The 19450-nt window shown below is 39.4% G+C and overlaps 1 protein-coding gene and 1 pseudogene across 2 annotated transcripts in view; both read left to right on the forward strand.

The window, feature by feature from the left end:
* Positions 1-18017, forward strand: part of HTR2A (5-hydroxytryptamine receptor 2A) — a 67871-nt gene extending 49854 nt beyond the window's left edge. For both annotated transcript variants that reach the window (XM_072610569.1, XM_072610570.1), the window contains exon 4: positions 13459-18017. In XM_072610569.1, the coding sequence (XP_072466670.1) occupies positions 13459-14255 (797 nt within the window). In that variant the 3' untranslated portion in view covers positions 14256-18017. The remainder of the gene's footprint in view (positions 1-13458) is intronic.
* Positions 4533-6318, forward strand: LOC140505030 (alpha-enolase pseudogene; annotated as a pseudogene).
* Positions 18018-19450: the final 1433 nt, after the last annotated feature.

The following is a 19450-nucleotide window of genomic DNA, read 5'->3' on the forward strand; positions in this document are numbered from 1 at the left end:
CCTGATGAAAATATCTGGTCACTGGATTCAGATGGCTCTGGAGGAGAAGTGAGGCTGCTGACTTGCACAGCCCTCCCTCACTCAAAATAAAGTCAAGTGCAAGTCATGTCTTTACTCTCTGATGGCATGGTCTTCTTTGGCAACGAAGGATGAACACACTTGGGGTACATAACTAGGAGTCCATAAACTACATCAGGGGGCCTATAAACTTGGATGGGGGGAACAAAATCACATCTTTGTTTTCACTAACCTCTAACTGACATTTAGCATTTCTTTCGATTATTTCAAAGTATTAATTTGAGACAGGGCCCATAGGCTTCTCCAGACTGCCATAAAATGGGGAAGATAGGGGAGTTAAGAACCTCTACTCTATACAACATGAACAATAAATAAAGCACAGCAGGTTAAGGACATTACTAACCTTTGTTATCATAATTAAAAGCCTAGGAAATCACAGGGTGCATTTAAAAACAAACACAAAGCCTCCTCAGCTCAGAAGAAAGCCAAGTTAAAGTGAGCAGACAACTCACAAAGATAATCAACTTGCTGCCTGAAGAGAGAGGGAGGAGGTGAGGAAAAACAGGTCATTTTCATCCTCCTCTCTGTCCCAGCAGCCAGATCCACCCAGTTGGTGGCCTTGGCATTGGTGAGATCTCAGTATCCGTTCACCATGCACTGCACTTCTCACTGGTATCTGTATCTACTTCTTCTTCCTGCTTGTACAGCTTCTCTTGTTTCTGGCGCTCCTACACAGGAACCCCTTTTCCAAAGGTGGAAGTGTTAAGCTTGGGAAGCAAGGTGAGACTGTTCTGCCATCCACAGTGGGTGCCTCGTCTCAAGTCTTTCTGGCTCCTTTGTAAACACAACTGCTAACCTGGGGCTATATCACAATAGAAAAAGAAGGTCTAATAAATGTATGTACTCATTCGTTCATTTTAAGGCCCCTTCCTGCTCTGAAATCTTTTTAAAATTAGAGGAACATTTTCTATGGAAACCACTGAAACAGGATTTCCCTACTCAATCTCTATCAAACTCCACATTCTTAGATTTCCTAATGTCAGAAAAGGACTCTGCCTTGTCTAATAAGTTATTTATTCATAATGAATGTTCCTTTTTTGTTGTCTTGTACATCCCCAAAGGCCAGTCTTCTTGTTTGCTCTCTAATAAACTGTAGCAGTTGTTTCTTGAATAGATTGTACTGGAGATGGAGCCCCTTGGGGGGCCAAGCTTTAAGTCTACAGGTTACAGAATAGAGCTCTTTCTTCAGGTGAACAGTTTAGATCGGTTGTTCTCCCAGTCCCATTTCTATCCACTGCCCTCACTGGGGTATTGTCAGAATCCACTTATCTTTCATACAATGCTCAGAGCTCCTCAGGAGTAAACACTATATAAATTGAATGAATAAATGAATAAATTTTAAAATATTAAGTAGAAAAAGAAAGAAAACAAATATAAAGTGTTCTAACTAAACAGCAGGGGTAGAGCACAGGGGGAAAAAAAGATGGAATAAGAGGAGGGTGTTGAACTAAATAATCTAAAAAATTGTTTTTCAAATCTAATTCTGTAATGCTTTACAGAGAGGGCTCTTCACCTGGCTCTGCTACTGTCCTGTACCTTAGCCAAGGCATTTTTCCTCTATGGTCCTCACTTTTCCTATCTAGAGCACTAGAAGTTTCAATCAGATGTCCATTGAGCTCCTTTTCAAGTTCTTTGCAAAAAAAAGAGAAATAGAGAAATTTGTAAAGGATCTTTTTGGAGAATTCAGATTACTCTTCTCAGATTAGACCAACTTCTTATAAGAGGTATGATGAAAAGAGCGTTCGATTTGGCATTAGAGGAGTTGGTTTTGAATCTCTGAGTCTGATGCTAGTTGTATGGTTTTAAGCAGCTCACTTCCTAATCTAATACAGATTTACAAAGCATTTATCAAATGTTTAGTTGTAGAAGGCACATTGCTGGACACATTCCATTGCTGGAAATACAGAGAAAAAAAAACAAAAAACAAATAATCCCTGACCTTGAGGAGCTTATGTTCTAATGACTGTTTCTTCATCTGTAAAATGAGGAGCTTGGCCCAGGTGATCTTTAAGAATACTTTCCAGCTCAATCATTCCTGGATTCTGTCATTACCATAGGGCAGATGGTGCACTACATAGAGTACCAGGACTGGATTCAGCAAGACTCATCTTTCTGAGTTCAAATGTGGCCTCAGACATTTAGCTATGTGACCTTGGGCAAGTCACTTAACCCTGTTTGCCTCACTTTCCTCATTTGTAAAATGAGCTGGAGAAGGAAATGGCAAACTACTCCAGTATCTTTGCCAAGAAAATCCCATGTGGGGTCATGGAGAGTCAGACACCACTGAAACAGCTCAACAACCATAGGGCATCTTTCAAAAGCATTAAAGTCTCCCATTTGAGTAAGGTTACTTAGGAAAAAATATTGGATTTTCCTCTCCTTGCTCCCCAGTGGAACAAAATTCTCATTTGTGTTTTGGAGGTATGCCTGGTTTAGCATGAAGTAGACAACTGAATTGTACTGTATTACTGTTCTCTAGGCACATGTTCTTAGGTCTTATTCTCTAAGCCATTTTTCCTTTCCCAAAAGGGCAGTATGGTAATCCCCAAATAGGAGAAAACAAGGAGTTCTCAGTTTCACAGGTAAAATGATGACAGTGGAAATGAAGAGAACGTGGAAAGGTTTTTGGAAGTCTTGGGTATTCATAAAGGAAATGAGTAAAACAGCTTGGTGGAAATCTAGGCTATACTAATTAAGAGAAGAGTTTTACCTCATTAATCCTATTTAGTTATAGTTTTAAGATATATAAAAACATTTTCTCACAGCACTTCTGTGAGGTAGGTAGAATAAATATGATTATTCCCATTTTTCAAATGAGGAAACTGAGGCTCAAAAAGTTAAAAAAACATCCAAGGTCATGCAGCTAGTCATTAACAAAGCCAGGCCTCCTGCCTTCAAAGTTAGCATTCTTTTCCCCCTAATACATTGTTTCACACTAGGAATTGAGTAAAATGATCAATACTCCAAATACAAATGCTTCCAAAGGGAAACGCTGGCCCTGGGAAACTTGGGCCAGGGAACAATCTGGCACCAGCCAATCTAATAGAAAGAGACTGAGTCAGGAATTTAGGTGGACATGAGGAATGGAGTTTGACCTGAGACACAGGGAAATGGGCCTGGTGCCCAGATAGAAAAGGGCCTTGATTCTTTAAAGGTCTAGCTTAAAGGTTTAACTTAGGCCTATAGATGGAAATAGGGAATAGGGGGAACTCGCATGAAAAGATAGTTGTTTTCCTATCTCCCCATCCCTAGATGCAATACCTATGCAAAAATATTACCTGTATAATAAGGATATCAATTACCTACAAAGCAGAACAAATGCATAGCAATGAGATGGATAGTCACATTAGGTGAGCATAGTAAGGAGAATCAGTGTGGTTGACCCCAAACCTCTTCAAAGCCTCCAAACTTTGATGTGCTCTAGTGTCTGAAAAAGAGACCCATCTCCTTTTCAAGAGCAACTCTAAGACTTGACATCCCTATCCTGTCCCTTCTGGGACCTGATCTCTGTAGCCATTCCCTCCCTCCCTCTTACCTTTATGTCCTGGTACCTTCCCCACGACCTACAAATGTTCACAGACCTTTCACTTCCTTAAAAAATCCTCATATGACATGGCTCACCTCTTCAAGCTCTCATCTTACATGTCTTCTTTTTCACACTCCTAGACAATCATCCATACTCATTGCCTCCATTTCCTCACCTTACAATGACTTTTTGATCACTTGCAATCAGATTCCCTACTCTACCACGCTACTGAAATTACTTTTCCTAAACTATTTTGAGTGCTAATTCCAATGGCATTTTCTTAGTCCTCTCATTCCTTGTCATATTTGAAGCTTTTTACAGTGTTGAACCTGCTTCCCTGGATTTTCTCTTTTTCTCTGGCTCCAATAACACAATTCTTCTTTAATCTGACTGCACCAACCAGGGTATAGTCTGGAGCAGTGGCATTAAACTCAAAAAAGAACAGATCCCTGCGAGCATTATTTCATAATTATTGACTTGTAAAACCACAAGTTAACATTACTTATGTCATATTGTGTTTTGATTTATTTTATTAAACATTTACAAGTTATGTTTTGCTTCTACTTAGAGATGCCACTTGGAGTCCATATTCAATACATCTGTTCTAGGAGATCAGTCATAGCTCCTGGGACCTCTCTTGGACTCTATGGTGGTTTGTCCCATCACTCTGCCTCAAAGGGGCAGGTGGGTGGCACCCAAGGTTCATGCTTGTTTGTCAAGAATTTTGATGTATGGCTCTTAGCATGTGTGGAGCCAAAGAGAAAAGTAGGGCTCCGCTTCTTTTCTTTCCTCTCTCCCCTCCCCCTCTCTCCCCGCTTGTACTTCTACTTCCAATCCCTTAAGCTTAGCCTTCTTAGGAAATCTCCCCCTCTTCATCCTAAGAAAGAAGACCCCCTGCACTTGTAACCGAAACCCTGTAATAAAGCTCAACCCCTGTTTGACTCTGGAACGTCCTTTCTCTCATACGTGCATCCGGCGTGGCCAGCCGAAGACCTGGACAGAAACTCAACATGTCTATTTACAAGATCCAGGCAAGAGAGATCTTTGACTCTCGTGGAAACCCTACTGTTGAAGTTGATCTCTACACTGAAAAAGGTCAATTCCGAGCTGCTGTGCCCAGTGGTGCTTCTACTGGTATCCATGAAGCCCTGGAACTCCGAGACAATGATAAGACCCGCTACATGGGGAAAGGTGTCTCAAAAGCGGTTGAGCACATCAATAAAACTATTGCCCCGACCCTGATTAGCAAGAAATTGAATGTTGTGGAGCAAGAGAAGATCGACAAATTGATGATAGAGATGGATGGCACTGAAAATAAATCTAAATTTGGTGCAAATGCCATTTTGGGAGTGTCTCTGGCTGTTTGTAAGGCCGGAGCTGCTGAGAAAGGTGTCTCCCTGTACCGTCACATTGCTGACCTTGCAGGCAACGATGAAGTCATCCTGCCCGTTCCAGCCTTCAACGTGATCAATGGTGGCTCCCATGCTGGTAACAAGTTGGCCATGCAGGAGTTCATGATCCTCCCTGTTGGAGCAGCAAACTTTAAGGAGGCCATGCGCATTGGAGCTGAGGTCTACCACAACTTGAAGAGTGTGATTAAGCAGAAATACGGACAAGATGCCACCAACGTAGGGGATAAGGGTGGCTTTGCTCCTAACATCCTAGAGAATAAAGAAGCTCTGGACCTGCTAAAGGATGCTATTGGTAAGGCTGGCTATACTGATAAGGTCGTAATTGGCATGGATGTTGCTGCCTCTGAATTCTTCCGATCTGGGAAATATGATTTAGACTTCAAGTCTCCTGATGATTCCAGCAGATACATCTCCCCTTCTGAGCTTGGGGACCTCTATAAGAGCTTCATCAAGGATTATCCAGTGGTGTCTATTGAAGATCCCTTTGACCAGGATGATTGGGAAGCTTGGAAAAATTTCACTGCTACTGCCGGCATCCAGGTGGTAGGAGATGATCTCACAGTGACCAATCCCAAGAGAATTGAAAAGGCTGTGAATGAGAAGTCTTGCAATTGCCTCCTACTCAAAGTGAACCAGATTGGCTCTGTGACTGAATCTCTCCAGGCGTGCAAGCTGGCCCACTCCAATGGGTGGGGAGTAATGGTTTCCCATCGTTCTGGGGAGACTGAAGATACCTTCATTGCAGACCTGGTGGTGGGTCTCTGCACTGGGCAGATCAAGACTGGTGCCCCCTGCCGATCTGAGCGTCTGGCCAAGTATAACCAGCTTCTCAGAATTGAGGAAGAGCTGGGCAGCAAGGCTAAATTTGCTGGAAGGAACTTCAGAAACCCTCGGGCCAAGTAAGCTCTGTGTCTAGGAGGCCTAAGAGCTCACAGGCGCCAATCACCTCTATAGAAATCTGCTCCTGTCCTAAGAATGGGTAGCACCAAGTACTAGACCAGTCTTGTTTTGGGGGCAAGGGCCTCTGCTGCTTAACTTCCCTCTCACTTCAACCTTTCTGTGATGTTCTCACTGCTTCATTAGAACTGTCTTATACTGGAGACTACCTGATCATCTGGCTCTCTGTCAGAACACCCTTTATCATCTTGTGACTGGGATAGATTGACCTGTTCTGTCCCCCAACCCTGGTGTTGATGTGTGGAGCCATGTACTTGTGATGCAGCCCGATGAGCCCAAAGGCCAAATCTTAGTGGCTTCTATGTGCAGAATAAAAGTATTCAGTAACCCAAAAAAAAAAAAAAAGAATTTTGATGTATGGATTACCTAATCATATGTCACAATATTCCCTGCTCCTGCTAACTCCTCCCATTCAATGCAGTACTTGTGTGCTTCACTTGCAGAACTCATTACATAAAACTTTAATCAGAGTAATACAATTAACAAAGTAAATACATCAATCCATCCAGCGCAGGCATCCCTTGGCCCCAAACACTGTCCTCAGACTAGGTAATGCCAGGTCAAAAACCCAGAGTTTTTAAGTTTGTCAGAAGGGCTCCCGCAGGAAGCTGTGGAGGCATCCTTCCACTACTTTTTAGGTTCAGAATAAAACTTCCCAATGGATCCATGTTCAGTCCTTGGATGTAATACACAAAATCAGGCCTCTAAATTTATCTTTTCTGTAAGGCAACCTTGTCCTAAGTAGGGCTTCCTTTTCAAGCTTTGAGATCTCCGATTAGCTTGCTCAGAGCTAAATCAGGAGCTAAAACAAAAGTGGTTTACTAGCCGCATATACCTAAGAATTTCAAACCCTCAAAATCTGGGCATGTTTCATTTTTGTCTTCAATTTCTCATCCTAGCATGATGCCTTCCACATAGCAGGTGAATGGTTAATATTTACTGAATTGAAAAAAATCGAATTACATTGAGTGTTATGGTGACAAATGGGAATTCAGTATCTCGAGTTTTGAGTCCACACCAAAAGCATAATCTGTGAGAAATAGAGGAAAGGAATAAAAAAGAAAGAACCAGACCAGCAGGAGAAATTCTTTCCAAGAAACAAATGACAAAAGATGTCATGTTTTATGGCTCAAATATTTAAAAGGTAAGGTCAGGGAGGAACAGCCTCTGTGTGACAGAAATACTCAACTATGAACTTCTCAGGAAAGTTTTGAACATTTTGTCTGAAATACCTAGCTTTGACAAAACAAGACAGAAGTCAAGGCTGACTATCACCTTTCCTTGTTATTGTCATTTCTGTAGTGTCCAACCCTTCATGACCCCATTTGGGGTTTTCTTGCCAAAAATACTGGAGTGACTTGCCATTTCCTTATCCAGCTTATTTTCCTGGTGAGGACCTGCCAATGGAGTTCAGCCTCTGGAAGATCCACACTACACCCCCACTGGGTACTAGCCAAGCTAAACTTGTCAGGGTTCATTGTCAAAGGTTATGTACCAGGCAATGAATTTTTCTGTGCATGGCAGCTCATAAAGTCATCGCTGAAGGATAAATGAGTTGCAAAGTATTTGAAAGGGAAGGTAAATTACAGATCTTTTGCAACATTTAAGTATTGTGTCAAGGCACTGAGTGGCCATGGGCAATAGGCTTGCACCCAGAATAGTGTTTTTCACTGTTGTTGTTCAGTCATGTTTCAGTCGTGACTGACTCTACGTAATCCCATTTAGGGTTTTCTTGGCAGATACTGGAGTGGTTTGCCATTTCCTTCACCCCCTCATTTTACATATGTGGAAACTGAGACACACAGGGTGAAGTGACTTTCCCCTGAATCACACAGGTAGTAAGTATCTGAGATCAGATTTGAACTCAGGAAGATAAGTCTGCTTGCCTCCAGGCCCTAGCACTCTATCTAGCTGTTCTGTTTTTCACTAGTTTAGAAAAATACATTAAATAAAATAGAATACCTCATGGTTCAGACTATTGTCCTCATTAAATCCACAAACTTGAAGTGTAGAAAGATTTCATATCTCTGAAAATGGCTAATATTGAATTAAAAAACTTTAATAATCTGTTTTGGCATCAGTGGCACAGGAATTTTCCTCATTTTCATGATCTTGATCTTTGAACACTTTGTCTTACCAACAAGGTCCACCTTCAACACTGAAATAGCTTCCTTGTTTGAGCACTAGTAATGGGATACAATGTGCTAAGGAAAGATGAAGTTAACTTTCAGAATTCTCTTCTCTGACATCATGTAATATACATCCCTAGGAAGGTGACCCATCCTAAAAAACAGTCAGCTTGATTTGTGTCCTCAAGCAAAGGTGATTGTTAGAATGCATCCACCCTGCAAGTTCTATAAAGGCACAGAATAGGCTGAGCTAGATGGCCTCGAAGGTCCCTTCCAGCTCTGATATTGCATGCTTTTGGAAATGATCGTATATAAAGAAGTTCTTTTCTGCCCTTTTCTCATCTTCCCTCCCTACAGAGAAGAAAATAGATCTCCATCCACAAACTAGGCTCCATTTTCTCAATGTCAGGGAGCAACTACTGTGAGCCTTAATCATTTAATCTCAGAGATGATCTAATCTCAGGATTCTTAACTTGGAGTCTATAAACTTTTTTTTTAATATTCTGTCAACTAAATATCAACATAATGGGTTTTACTTGCTTGCATTCCTATATATTTTATTTTATGCATTTAGAAACATGATTCTGGGAATAGCTCCCTAGGATGGCCCTGTTCTCACTGCCTGACACACCGCATGTAGATGATATATGATCATGGAGCTTTTCCCTGCTTCCAGCTTCTATCTTCTGCTCAAGTTTTGACTATGGTGTTCTCTTTTTGTCATGTGAAAAATGTGCTCTGCCATGTTCTTTTAGTTGAAATTACCAGAGTTTTCCATAGTTCTTTCAGAACAGCAGCCCTCAACCAAGGACCAGCAAAAATTCTCCTTAGAGGAAGTAGGAGTGACCTATTTGTTCTCAGTACTTTGGCTAAAAGAAGTTTTTCATCTCCAGGAGGAAATTTCTGTTGTGCTCTCCTGTGCAGATGAGTTGGGGGTAGGGAATGAGAGGAAGAGGTACGGAAGCAAAGCTAAGCCTAGAGGACAAGGTTTCTATTTGACATCCCTCTCACACCAGCTACATTCTTGCCTTTTATATGTGTATGCATATGTGTGTATTCACATGTATGTATGCATATGTGTATATATGCATATAAATATAGCTGGCTGTGCATGTGCTGTTTGCATGTATGTGTAAGCATGCATAGGGTGTTGTGAAGGTTGGAAGTTCAATTCCGTGTGGACGGTCTCGGGTGGGTAAAGGTGGGAGCTTCTAAATCTTAGAGTTCTTACGAGGCCCCCCAGGAAAACAGCAGGGAATCGAGAAGGTCAGACCGAGCTAGCTCGGCTAGCTCGGGTATTTCCGCCTCTTCCCGGGAGATACATGATGGGTGGAGCCTCCCTGCTCTTGAGGCTGTCCCGGATTGGACACACCTGTTGTCTCCTAACAGGCTCGATATTGATATGTAAACTACGCGACAGAGGGCTTAAGTAGGTCCAGGAAAGCCCGAAAAAGCCTCTTGGGCGGAGGGCCACGTGTGAGCTTACTAGGCTCCCCATTTTCCTCTCTCTTCTCTCCCCTCCCCCTCTCTCCTCACTTATACTTCTACTTCCAATCTCTTATTGTAAGATCTTTGCCTCCTTGGGAGATTCTCTTTCCTTCCTAAGGAAGAATTCCCCTGCACTTGTAACTAGACCCTGAAATAAAGCTCAACCCTTGTTCGACTCTGGAACGTCCTTTCTCTCATACGAGCATCCGGTTTGGCCAACCGAAGACCTCGGGAGGTGAGGTAAGAAGACTCGGGTAGCCCTCAGGCCTCTAGGCCTGGCAGGGTGTGTGTTTAGAAACATAAATAGAAGTAGGAACTGAGACCTAGAGTATTATCCAGTTCATCTGACTCCCAGTTCCTGAATCATGCACTATCAGAGTTGGAAGGGACCTTAGAGGTCATCTAGCCCAGCCTGTTCTGTATTGGAATAAGAATTTCTTTTCAGCATATGTCATGTGTACATCTAGCCTCAAGTGAGAGAAAACTGACTTTCGAGGCAACCTGCTTTACTCTCTGCTAGCACTAAGTGTTAGGAAGTTGTTTTTTTTTTTACATCAAACCTAATTTGTCTCTCTGCAATTTAATACATCACTCTTAGGTCTGCCTTCTAGGGCCAGAGAGAACAAGGGCAGTCCCTCTTCTATATGACAGGCCTTCAAGTACTTGAAGAGCTATCATGGCCCCACCCACTCAAGTCATCTCTTCTTCAAACTAAATATCCGTAGTTTCTTCAGCCAGTTCTCATATGACTTTCTCCCCAGACTTTTTGCCATCCTAATCACCCTTCTCTGAATGCACGTCGGCTTTTCAGTGTCCTTCCTAAAATGTGGTACCCAGCATTGAATACAATATTCATTTACTATGCTTAAGAATAATAATTATAATTGAAACCAAACTTGGAAGAAAAAAAGATTGAAAAATACTTGCTGAATTAAAATGAATAGACAAATCAGGAAAGAAACCTCATACTTCCATTTTTAAACTAAAAGATACATAGCTAAAATCATTTAACCTTTTTAGTTTAAGAAGCTCCACTTCTAAACCACAGAGGTGTTGCCCCTGATATTCATAAGCAGCCAATTTATCTCTTTGGCCTTGTTGGCAGGTATGCAAAGCAAGCTAGAGCAAGGGAAAATGAATCAAGAACTCCAGGCTGAATAATTCTGAGGTGCTGGAGTGTGAGATCCACTCATTCTTTACATTACCAAAGATTCTGTACTATAGACAAATACATTGTCTGTCTTCCCTTTACTGTATTATGTTTTTTAATTTCTGGAAGAAAATTTTGGAAGAAAGAAGCACTTCATTCTTAGCAATCTTATCCTAATTCTTCATTACAATTAGTGCAGGAAAAAAGTAAGAGTTGTCCAGAAGGTCAGGATATTAGGTGGGGTTAAAATAGTCCATTATCATGCTGAATTGCCCTTTGGTATAGTTCTGATTCTGTCAACATTCTCCTTGAGATCCCAAGAACACTTGCAGAACCTTTCATGAAAAGAAAAATTGCTAAGCCTTGTCAACTAAGACTGAGAAGCTGATAGGAAGTGTTAACAAGAGATATCAATGAATCATTTCACTGAGTCAAGCACTATAATACATGTCTGTAATCCTGACTATAAGGAAGGCTAAAACTCAGAAAACTTGAGCTTAGAAGCTCTAAGCTGCAGCTAGCTAAGCCAATTGAGTGTACTCTCTAAGGTCAATGTCAGTTATCATAATACCCTAGGAACAGGTGGTACACCAGATTGTTTAAGGAGAAAAGAACCACACCAAATCAAAGTTCCCTGGCCAGTCAGAGTGAGGAGAGGCATATGAGTAGCCTGGGTTTTTCCATCTTGGGCTATTAAGTCCAGATAGGAAGATTGAGTCATTAAAATAATAATATTAAAAATTGCACTGATGTCAGATCTCCCTACTTGCTAAGTTGACCAATGAGTTTGGTTTTTGTTTGTTTTTGGAAGGGAAGTCTTGTATCTTCTGTGTATGTATTTATTTTGTTTTTACTTCTACGAGTACAAGCTTTCTCTCCCATAAGCCACCACACACACACACACACACACACACACACACACACACACACACACACACACACACTAAAAAAAAAAAAAAAATGTCAGCTAATTCTGAGAAGAAACTGCTTTGTTTTGTCTCTGCATCCCCCAGAACCTAGGAGAGCTCTTGCCACAAAGTAGGCGCTTAAAAATGCTTGATTAATTGATTGCTTCTTCCCATGGAAATAACAGAGTTCAATTCTGGTCTACCTAGACAACATTTCCATTGTGCAGTTTCCAAAAGGAATTGGACAGGGAATAAGGCAAATGCAGAGAGCATGTTGGCACAGTAATTCTCATAGGATATTCTCTGCTTCTGTCACATTTCTCTGAGTAACCTTGATTACTTGATTTAAGGAATAAGGCTAACAGATGTTTCCTTGAAGTGTGGCTGCAAGGAATGTACTGGTCACTTTCTAATACAACAGAAGAGATGGGAAAAGAGAAAGGAAAGAAATTACTCCCATTCTCCCTCAGAAGGGAGCATAGGTAATGTCCTAGTCACATTAGAATCAATCTCAATAGAGTAGAAAAAATAGGTGTAATATTTTATTCACTTTTCCTTTTCTTCAATCACCTCAATTCTTCCATCAATCAAAAAAAAAAAAGGAGCAAACTGTCATCAGCTTGCTTTGACCTGGCCAATATGCATATGCCCAGGCAAGGCACATGGAACACTTGCCCATACCACAAGAAAGCTGCTGTGCTATATGAATCATCACCTAGCCAACAAATCAATAGGAACCTTCGTCTTCCCCCTAGATACTGCCCAGTAAATCATCCAAGACTTAGAGAGCCAGTATTGAGCTCCCTATACATGTCTAGTTGATAATCTGGTATGGCCTGAACACAGTACAGTGTATCAATGAGGAAACTGACTTAGAAAGTGATTTTTACTTTTCCTCTGTCATCAGTATAATGATTTTCTATTTGGTAGCTCTTTTGAATGACTCTAACTTGAAATCCATTTTAATTACAAAAGATGAATTAATCCATTTTAATTATAAAAGATGGGTTCATAATAGTAGCATTTACAGATAGATTGATAGATATAGATATAGCTATAACTTTAAGGCAGCTAGGTGGCACAGCAGGTAGAGGACCAGGCCTGGAGTCAGGAAGATTCATCTTCCCGTGTTCAAATCTTTCCTTAGACGCTTACTAGCTGTGTGACCCTGGGCAAGTCACTTAATTCTGTTTGCCTCAGTTTCTTCTTATGTAAACTGTGCTGGAGAAGGAAATGGCAAACCACTCCAGTATCTATGCCAAGAAAACCCCAAATGGGGTCACAGAGAGTCAGACAGACTGAATAACAACTACACAACTTTAAAGTTTACAAAACACTTCACACACATTATCTCATCTGATCCTCACAACAATTCTGTGAAGTAGGTACTATCATTATCATTAGTTTACAGAGAAGATAACTAAGGCTGAGAGAGGTTAAGTTACTTGTCCAAGGTCACACAACCAATAAATGTCTGAAGCAGGATGTAAACCAGGTTTTTCTGATTCCCAGTCCAGTTCTCTCTTTCCACTATGCCACATAGTTACTTCATTAAGACTATATTAAATTAAAATCAGTATCTACTTACTGCATTTCCTTAACATTGTTACTATGTAAATAAATGTAAAGCAATATGTATTTCAAAAGAGCTCTCTGAACTGAAAGTCTTAACCAAAATGATTACTTTTAACATCTTACTATGGTGTAGTTTTTCTTTGAACAATGAACATTAAATACAATTGTTACAATCTTTTCACATTTGTACCGGAGATCATCCTTAGTAACCTTCTTTCTTCTGATCAATTTCAAGGTATATCAATGCCAGTTCCAGTCATTGGCCTACAAGATGACTCCAAAGTCTTTAAAGAAGAGAGCTGTTTACTGGCTGATGAGAACTTTGTCCTGATTGGCTCTTTTGTGTCCTTTTTCATCCCCTTAGCCATTATGGTGATCACCTACTTTTTAACAATTAAGACACTTCAGAAAGAAGCTACTTTATGTGTGAATGATGTTGGCACAAAGAACAAATCGTCATCCTTCAACTTCCTCCCTCAGAGTTCCCTGTCTTCGGAAAAGCTCTTCCAGCGTTCCTTGCACAAGGAACCTGTGTCTTATGGAAGAAGGACTATGCAATCTATCAGCAATGAACAAAAGGCTTCCAAAGTCCTTGGTATTGTTTTTTTCCTATTTGTTGTAATGTGGTGCCCCTTTTTCATCACCAATGTGATGGCAGTCATCTGCAAGAAGTCATGCGATGAAAATGTCATTGGAATTCTACTGAATGTATTTGTTTGGATTGGTTACCTCTCTTCTGCTGTCAATCCATTAGTGTATACACTGTTCAATAAAACTTACCGATCTGCTTTTTCTCGTTATATCCAGTGTCAGTACAAGGAGGACAAGAAACCTCTTCAGTTGATCTTAGTGAACACCATACCTGCATTAGCTTACAATTCTAGGCAAGTCCAAATGACAGAGAAGGATGAAAAGAAAGACTCTGAGGTGACGGATAAAGACTACACTGGGATTGATATTGGAATACAGAATTTAGATAATTCACCCAAGGACAGTGTCATCCCAGTGAATGAAAAGGTTAGTTCTGTATGATCATACCAGACAGTGAGTGGCTACTATGGCAACCATGGAGTACATACTGAGAAAGTTTCACCTTACTGAAAGGAGAGAAAGACTTGGAAAAATTAGGCCAGTCCAATAGATCCATCAATCTCATCAACTTATTCCTCATGTTATCCTATCAATGGAAAGCAGAGTTAAATGTCATTAAAAAAAAATGCATCTTTTTAAAAAAATAAAAGAAATTCATAAAGAATTTCAGGTATTTTAAGCATAGCCTTTACTAAACTTATTTTTTAATATCTTAAAAAATATATTTCTTAAAGGCAAATACCATTTATGTACAATTTTAATGATGGCCACAAATAAATCAATTTTGATATTTTACTTTTGAAAATAAAACTATGCTACTGTGTCATTTATTGACAGCATAGGATTGAATTAGTTACTTTCTGGTATAATTATTAATAAAAAGACATTTGAAGATAATGAATATTTTTAGAACCTTTGGAATAAAGGATAATGTTAATTAATCTGTCAACATATATACTTTGAAAAAACCACCCAGGGTACTTGTCTTATAATAATAATAATTGTATTGATGAAATAATTACATAGAAAATTTGGTAATGTTTTATTAATATTATTTATTCAGATGCCATTCTAAAATAAAAGTGAGCTCTCTGCTATTTATCATATGCTGCATTTCAAGTTAATTTTCCTCAGAAGCTGTAAAATGTCATTCAGTTAACACTACTTCCACCTTCTTTTTTAAAAATTCTTTGCTTTTATTCTGAATGTCTCTTGTGTCCTCATGCTAGATTTTAGATATATCATTGAAATAACTTATTCATACTACCAAATAGATTTATAGAAATTCTTTTTAGAAAAGACTACTCTTTGATTTTTCTGTGATGCTATGTCTTCATGACAACAATAACAAAAAAGTTATAGAAATGAATAAGGGCAGATGATTGTTGACAGCAACATCTGAGGCCATGTCTAAGATCATGCCACATTGGATGTGTTCAGTCATCATAGGTGTCTTTTTAATCAATACTAATCAGTAGAAATATCAGTCATTAAAACAGCAGAAATTAAAGAGAATTGATGTCACCTTTAGTTCATTTCACAGACATTAACAAAAAAGGTTACCTGGGAATCACTTTGGTTTCTTTTTCCCATTCCCACTCACCCTCCAACCCCAAAAAATGTTATATTGTACATTGAGGGGAATCCTATAAACCAAAACCTATTGATTAGTCATTAAGGCATTAGGTTCACACTCTGCCTTATTTTTAACACCCTGGCTATTAGCTCCAGGTAGAAAACCAAAGCAAGAAAGAAGAAAACATCTTTGGCCAAACAACAGACAAACATTTAAAAATGGTGGTCTTATATAGGAAATGTCATGATGTATTTGAAAGAGTTCTGGATTTGGAAAAAAAGGACATGGGTTCCATTCTGGCTTTTCTGCTTACCATTATTGGAACTATTAATATGTCACTTACCTCCTTAGGTCTTAGCTTTCCCATTTGCAAAATGAGTAGTTTGGGCTATTGAATTCAAAAAGTATTTATTAAGCATCTGGGATTACAATACAAAGCATTATCTGCCCTGCAAGAAATGACATTGTACTGAAAAGGTGGCAACTAAGATCCCTTCCAATTCCATGTCTGCAGGAGACCCAATCTACATTGCTAAACTATTATTATACCTTAAGTTTTGTTCACTCTTTCTATGAGAAAAAAAGTCCTATTTTCACGTTACTCAGTGATGCTAGACGATATGTAACAGCAGAGGATCTGTTATTTCTTTAAAGGGTTTTCTATTTTAGTTTTTTTAAGGTCATTTAAACATAGGATATTCATACCTTGATCATGATCCTTTCAAACTATTACACTAGGTCAAATACCACTGTGATTGCTGTTGAAATAGATAGAATATTGCCTATTCTGTTGAGATATAAAGAATTACTCATTCTCCCCATCCCAACCCCAGGCCTTCAGAACAGAATAGTCAAATAAATTATGGGGAAGGAGAGAGAGAGTTCCTGGGGGGTTTGTCATTTCCATAACTTATAGCTGCTTTAAGGATAAATTCAGTAGTTTTGTCCTACCAGATATATTGCTGACTGAAATAATGATAAACCAACTCAAATACATAGTATGCAGCTGATATCAAGCCCGTGTTTGATCTGAATTATTCTTTAATGGTCATGTAGATGTATTGGATAAAGTTCAAATGCTACCAAACTGCTTGTTTAATGTATTTTGCCTTAGTTTGTAATGTTGCACATCTCTTTATGTATATTAGAGAAAAATTGGAATTCCTACCCCACTATAGCCTATTTTGAATTGTATATACATAATTATTGCCTGACAGCTACCTGACAACTATATAGATATTATCAGCGTTCATCAGTGTGTTTCTCACTCTCTCCATGAAGTGTACATCTTTTATTATGTATATATAGATAAAGATGGCTATGTATATATGTATATACACAGATACGTTCAAACAGTTGAGCCAGTATTTATATATTTATATGGAGGAAGAGAGAGAAACTAATGAAAACAAATTGTATTTATACATATATATGTATATATATACACATATGGGCATGTTTGTATTTTGTATATTTCAATATGAAACTGTGTTCTAAGATTTTTAATATATCCCTTGACTGTCACAGCAGATTAAAGTGATATTGTGCCAGCAGTTTCTTTATAAACTGGAAGTTTGTCTTAAATAATCTGGGAACTCAATGTTAATATAATTGTATGAAATGAAAGAATATAGTTACATGTATGTATCTGTGTATATGAACACAAATACATATATATGTACAAGTTTTATATACATATACATATATATATGTATATGTCAATTCTTCAAACATCTGTGATCCCATGGCTTTGGGTTCTTCCTCCACCAACACAGATGTACAACAACCTCTTTATACCTTGATAAATGGGTCTTTGTCAGTTGCTGTGACATTCATCACCTGGTGGCAAGTCTGCTAAGCTGGACCTTGGAAGAGAAACATGTGATTCCTAGCTGGTTCTGAACTCAGTACCTTTTCATCTTACAAGCACCTACCAGAGGTTGCTCTCCCCTGGAGTAGCCACTGAGAACCATGGTAGTTTCACTCCACACCGTAATAAAGCATTGAGGAAGAACTACTGTGAAGGAGGTTACATATAAACATAGGTATTTGATTTATTAGTATGAGATAAATCAAAACCTTAGGGCACTTTATAATCTCAGATTGGGGGTTTTCTGACTCCTTTGTCTTTTCCAGTGAATTCTTATTTTCCATAATGATGTGGACTCTTTGGAAAACTGATAGACTTTAGACAACTTGAAAGACTGACTTCAAAGGATTCACTCAAGCAATAGTATTATTCAGATTATCAAGTTTTATTTTTTCCTTTAATAAAACTCACATGGTAAATCCTTCTTAACATGAGGTAAAAGGATAAATGCCATCACCAACCATCTCAATGAAAAGTTCTCAGGAGCAGAACGCATATATCTAATTTGCTTGGCCACAGTGCCATCTCATGGTCATTTTAAAAAGTGCTATTCTAGCCAACCAAGTTACTGTGCTGCTTTTAGCAAATGGTGCTGTTGCCGTTTTGTGCGTCACTGGAAAGTATTCATAAAGCATTGAAATATTCTGTATGATATGATATGCAACAAGTACAGTGAAAATTATTTTGTGTATGGAGTGTGATTAAAGCAAATTTAGGATTTCAAGGAATGACTGTAAATAAAACATACTTGAAAGTATGTGCTGTGGTAGTGCTGTGTGTCTATAGATAAGGGATACTGCAAAGAGGACATAAGATTATGAAGATTCAGCCTGCCTGGTTTGCCCTGTGTCATTTTGAGACACCAGAGCACGGCAAAATGAGTCCCGTACTTGGAGTCAGAAGACCTGAGTTCAAATTCTGCATCAGTCACTGTGGAACCTTGGTCAAGGTACTTCTCACCTCTCTAGACATCACTTTCCTTATTCATATAAGAGGGAGTTTCCCCTAAGTTCTCTCCCACTCCTGAACTTATGACACTATGTGCCAGGCCTAGAGGCCTGTATTGGGCTACCCGAGTCTTTCTTACCTGTCCCAGGTCTTCGGTTGGCCAAACCGGATAAACGTATGAGAGAAAGGTCGTTCCAGAGTCGAACAAGGGTTGAGCTTTATTACAGGGTTTGGGTTACAAGTGCAGGGGGTCTTCCTTAGGAGGAAGAGGGGGAGATTTCCTAAGGAGGCTAAGCTTAAGGGATTGGAAGTAGAAGTACAAGCGGGGAGAGAGGGGGAGGGGAGAGAGGAGAGAAGAGGAGCGGAGCCTACTGTCCTCTTGGCTCCACACGTGCTAAGAGAGAGCTTTCAGGCTTCCTCAATCCTACTTAACCTTCAGCCGCACAGTTTGCATCTCAATACCGTGCTGTTGGGTAACTAGGTGTGCTCCAATCCGGGACAATCTCGAGGGCAGGGAGACTCCACCCATCACGTATCTCCCGGGGAGAGGCGGAAATACCCGAGCTAGCCGAGCTAGCTCAGTCTGACCTTCTCGAATCCCCGCTGTTCATGGAGGGCCTCGTAAGACTCTAAGATTTAGAAGTCCCACTTTTACCCGCCCGAGACCGTTCACACGGAATTGAGCTTCCAATCCCAACAACTATGATTTTAATTTTCCATTTCTTAATTGCACAAACATTTATTAAGCTCCCTACATCATGTGGAAGAAATATAAAAATGGATCTTAAAAATCTACATTATCATTATTACTATCACTCCATTATTACCTGTCTGACAAAATTACTTGGTGGTTCCAAAATTAAATTAAATTATTATTAATCATCTACTGTGTATCCCAATGGACTCTACTTGATAAGAACATAGAACAGCGTACAATTCATTGTACTTGGAGGTAAGTAATACAACTCTTTATACCTGGAAACAGTATAATGGAATCAAGAGACCTTACTCTTTAATTTTAGTTGTGTGACTTTAGACAAGTCACCTAACCTCTCTTATCTTCATCTTCCTCATCTAAAAAAATAGGCACAATATTTGCTCCAATAACTTCATAGGGCTGACTTAAGGATCTAATAATATAATACTTTAAGGCTCATAGAGGGTCTTAATATTTGGAGAACCATGAAACCTGGTTCTTACTGTTCTACTGAAAACAGGAATAGGAAACACACCCCTGCTTAT

Source organism: Notamacropus eugenii, chromosome 5 (genome assembly GCF_028372415.1).
Source record: "Notamacropus eugenii isolate mMacEug1 chromosome 5, mMacEug1.pri_v2, whole genome shotgun sequence".
Taxonomy (NCBI): domain Eukaryota; kingdom Metazoa; phylum Chordata; class Mammalia; order Diprotodontia; family Macropodidae; genus Notamacropus; species Notamacropus eugenii.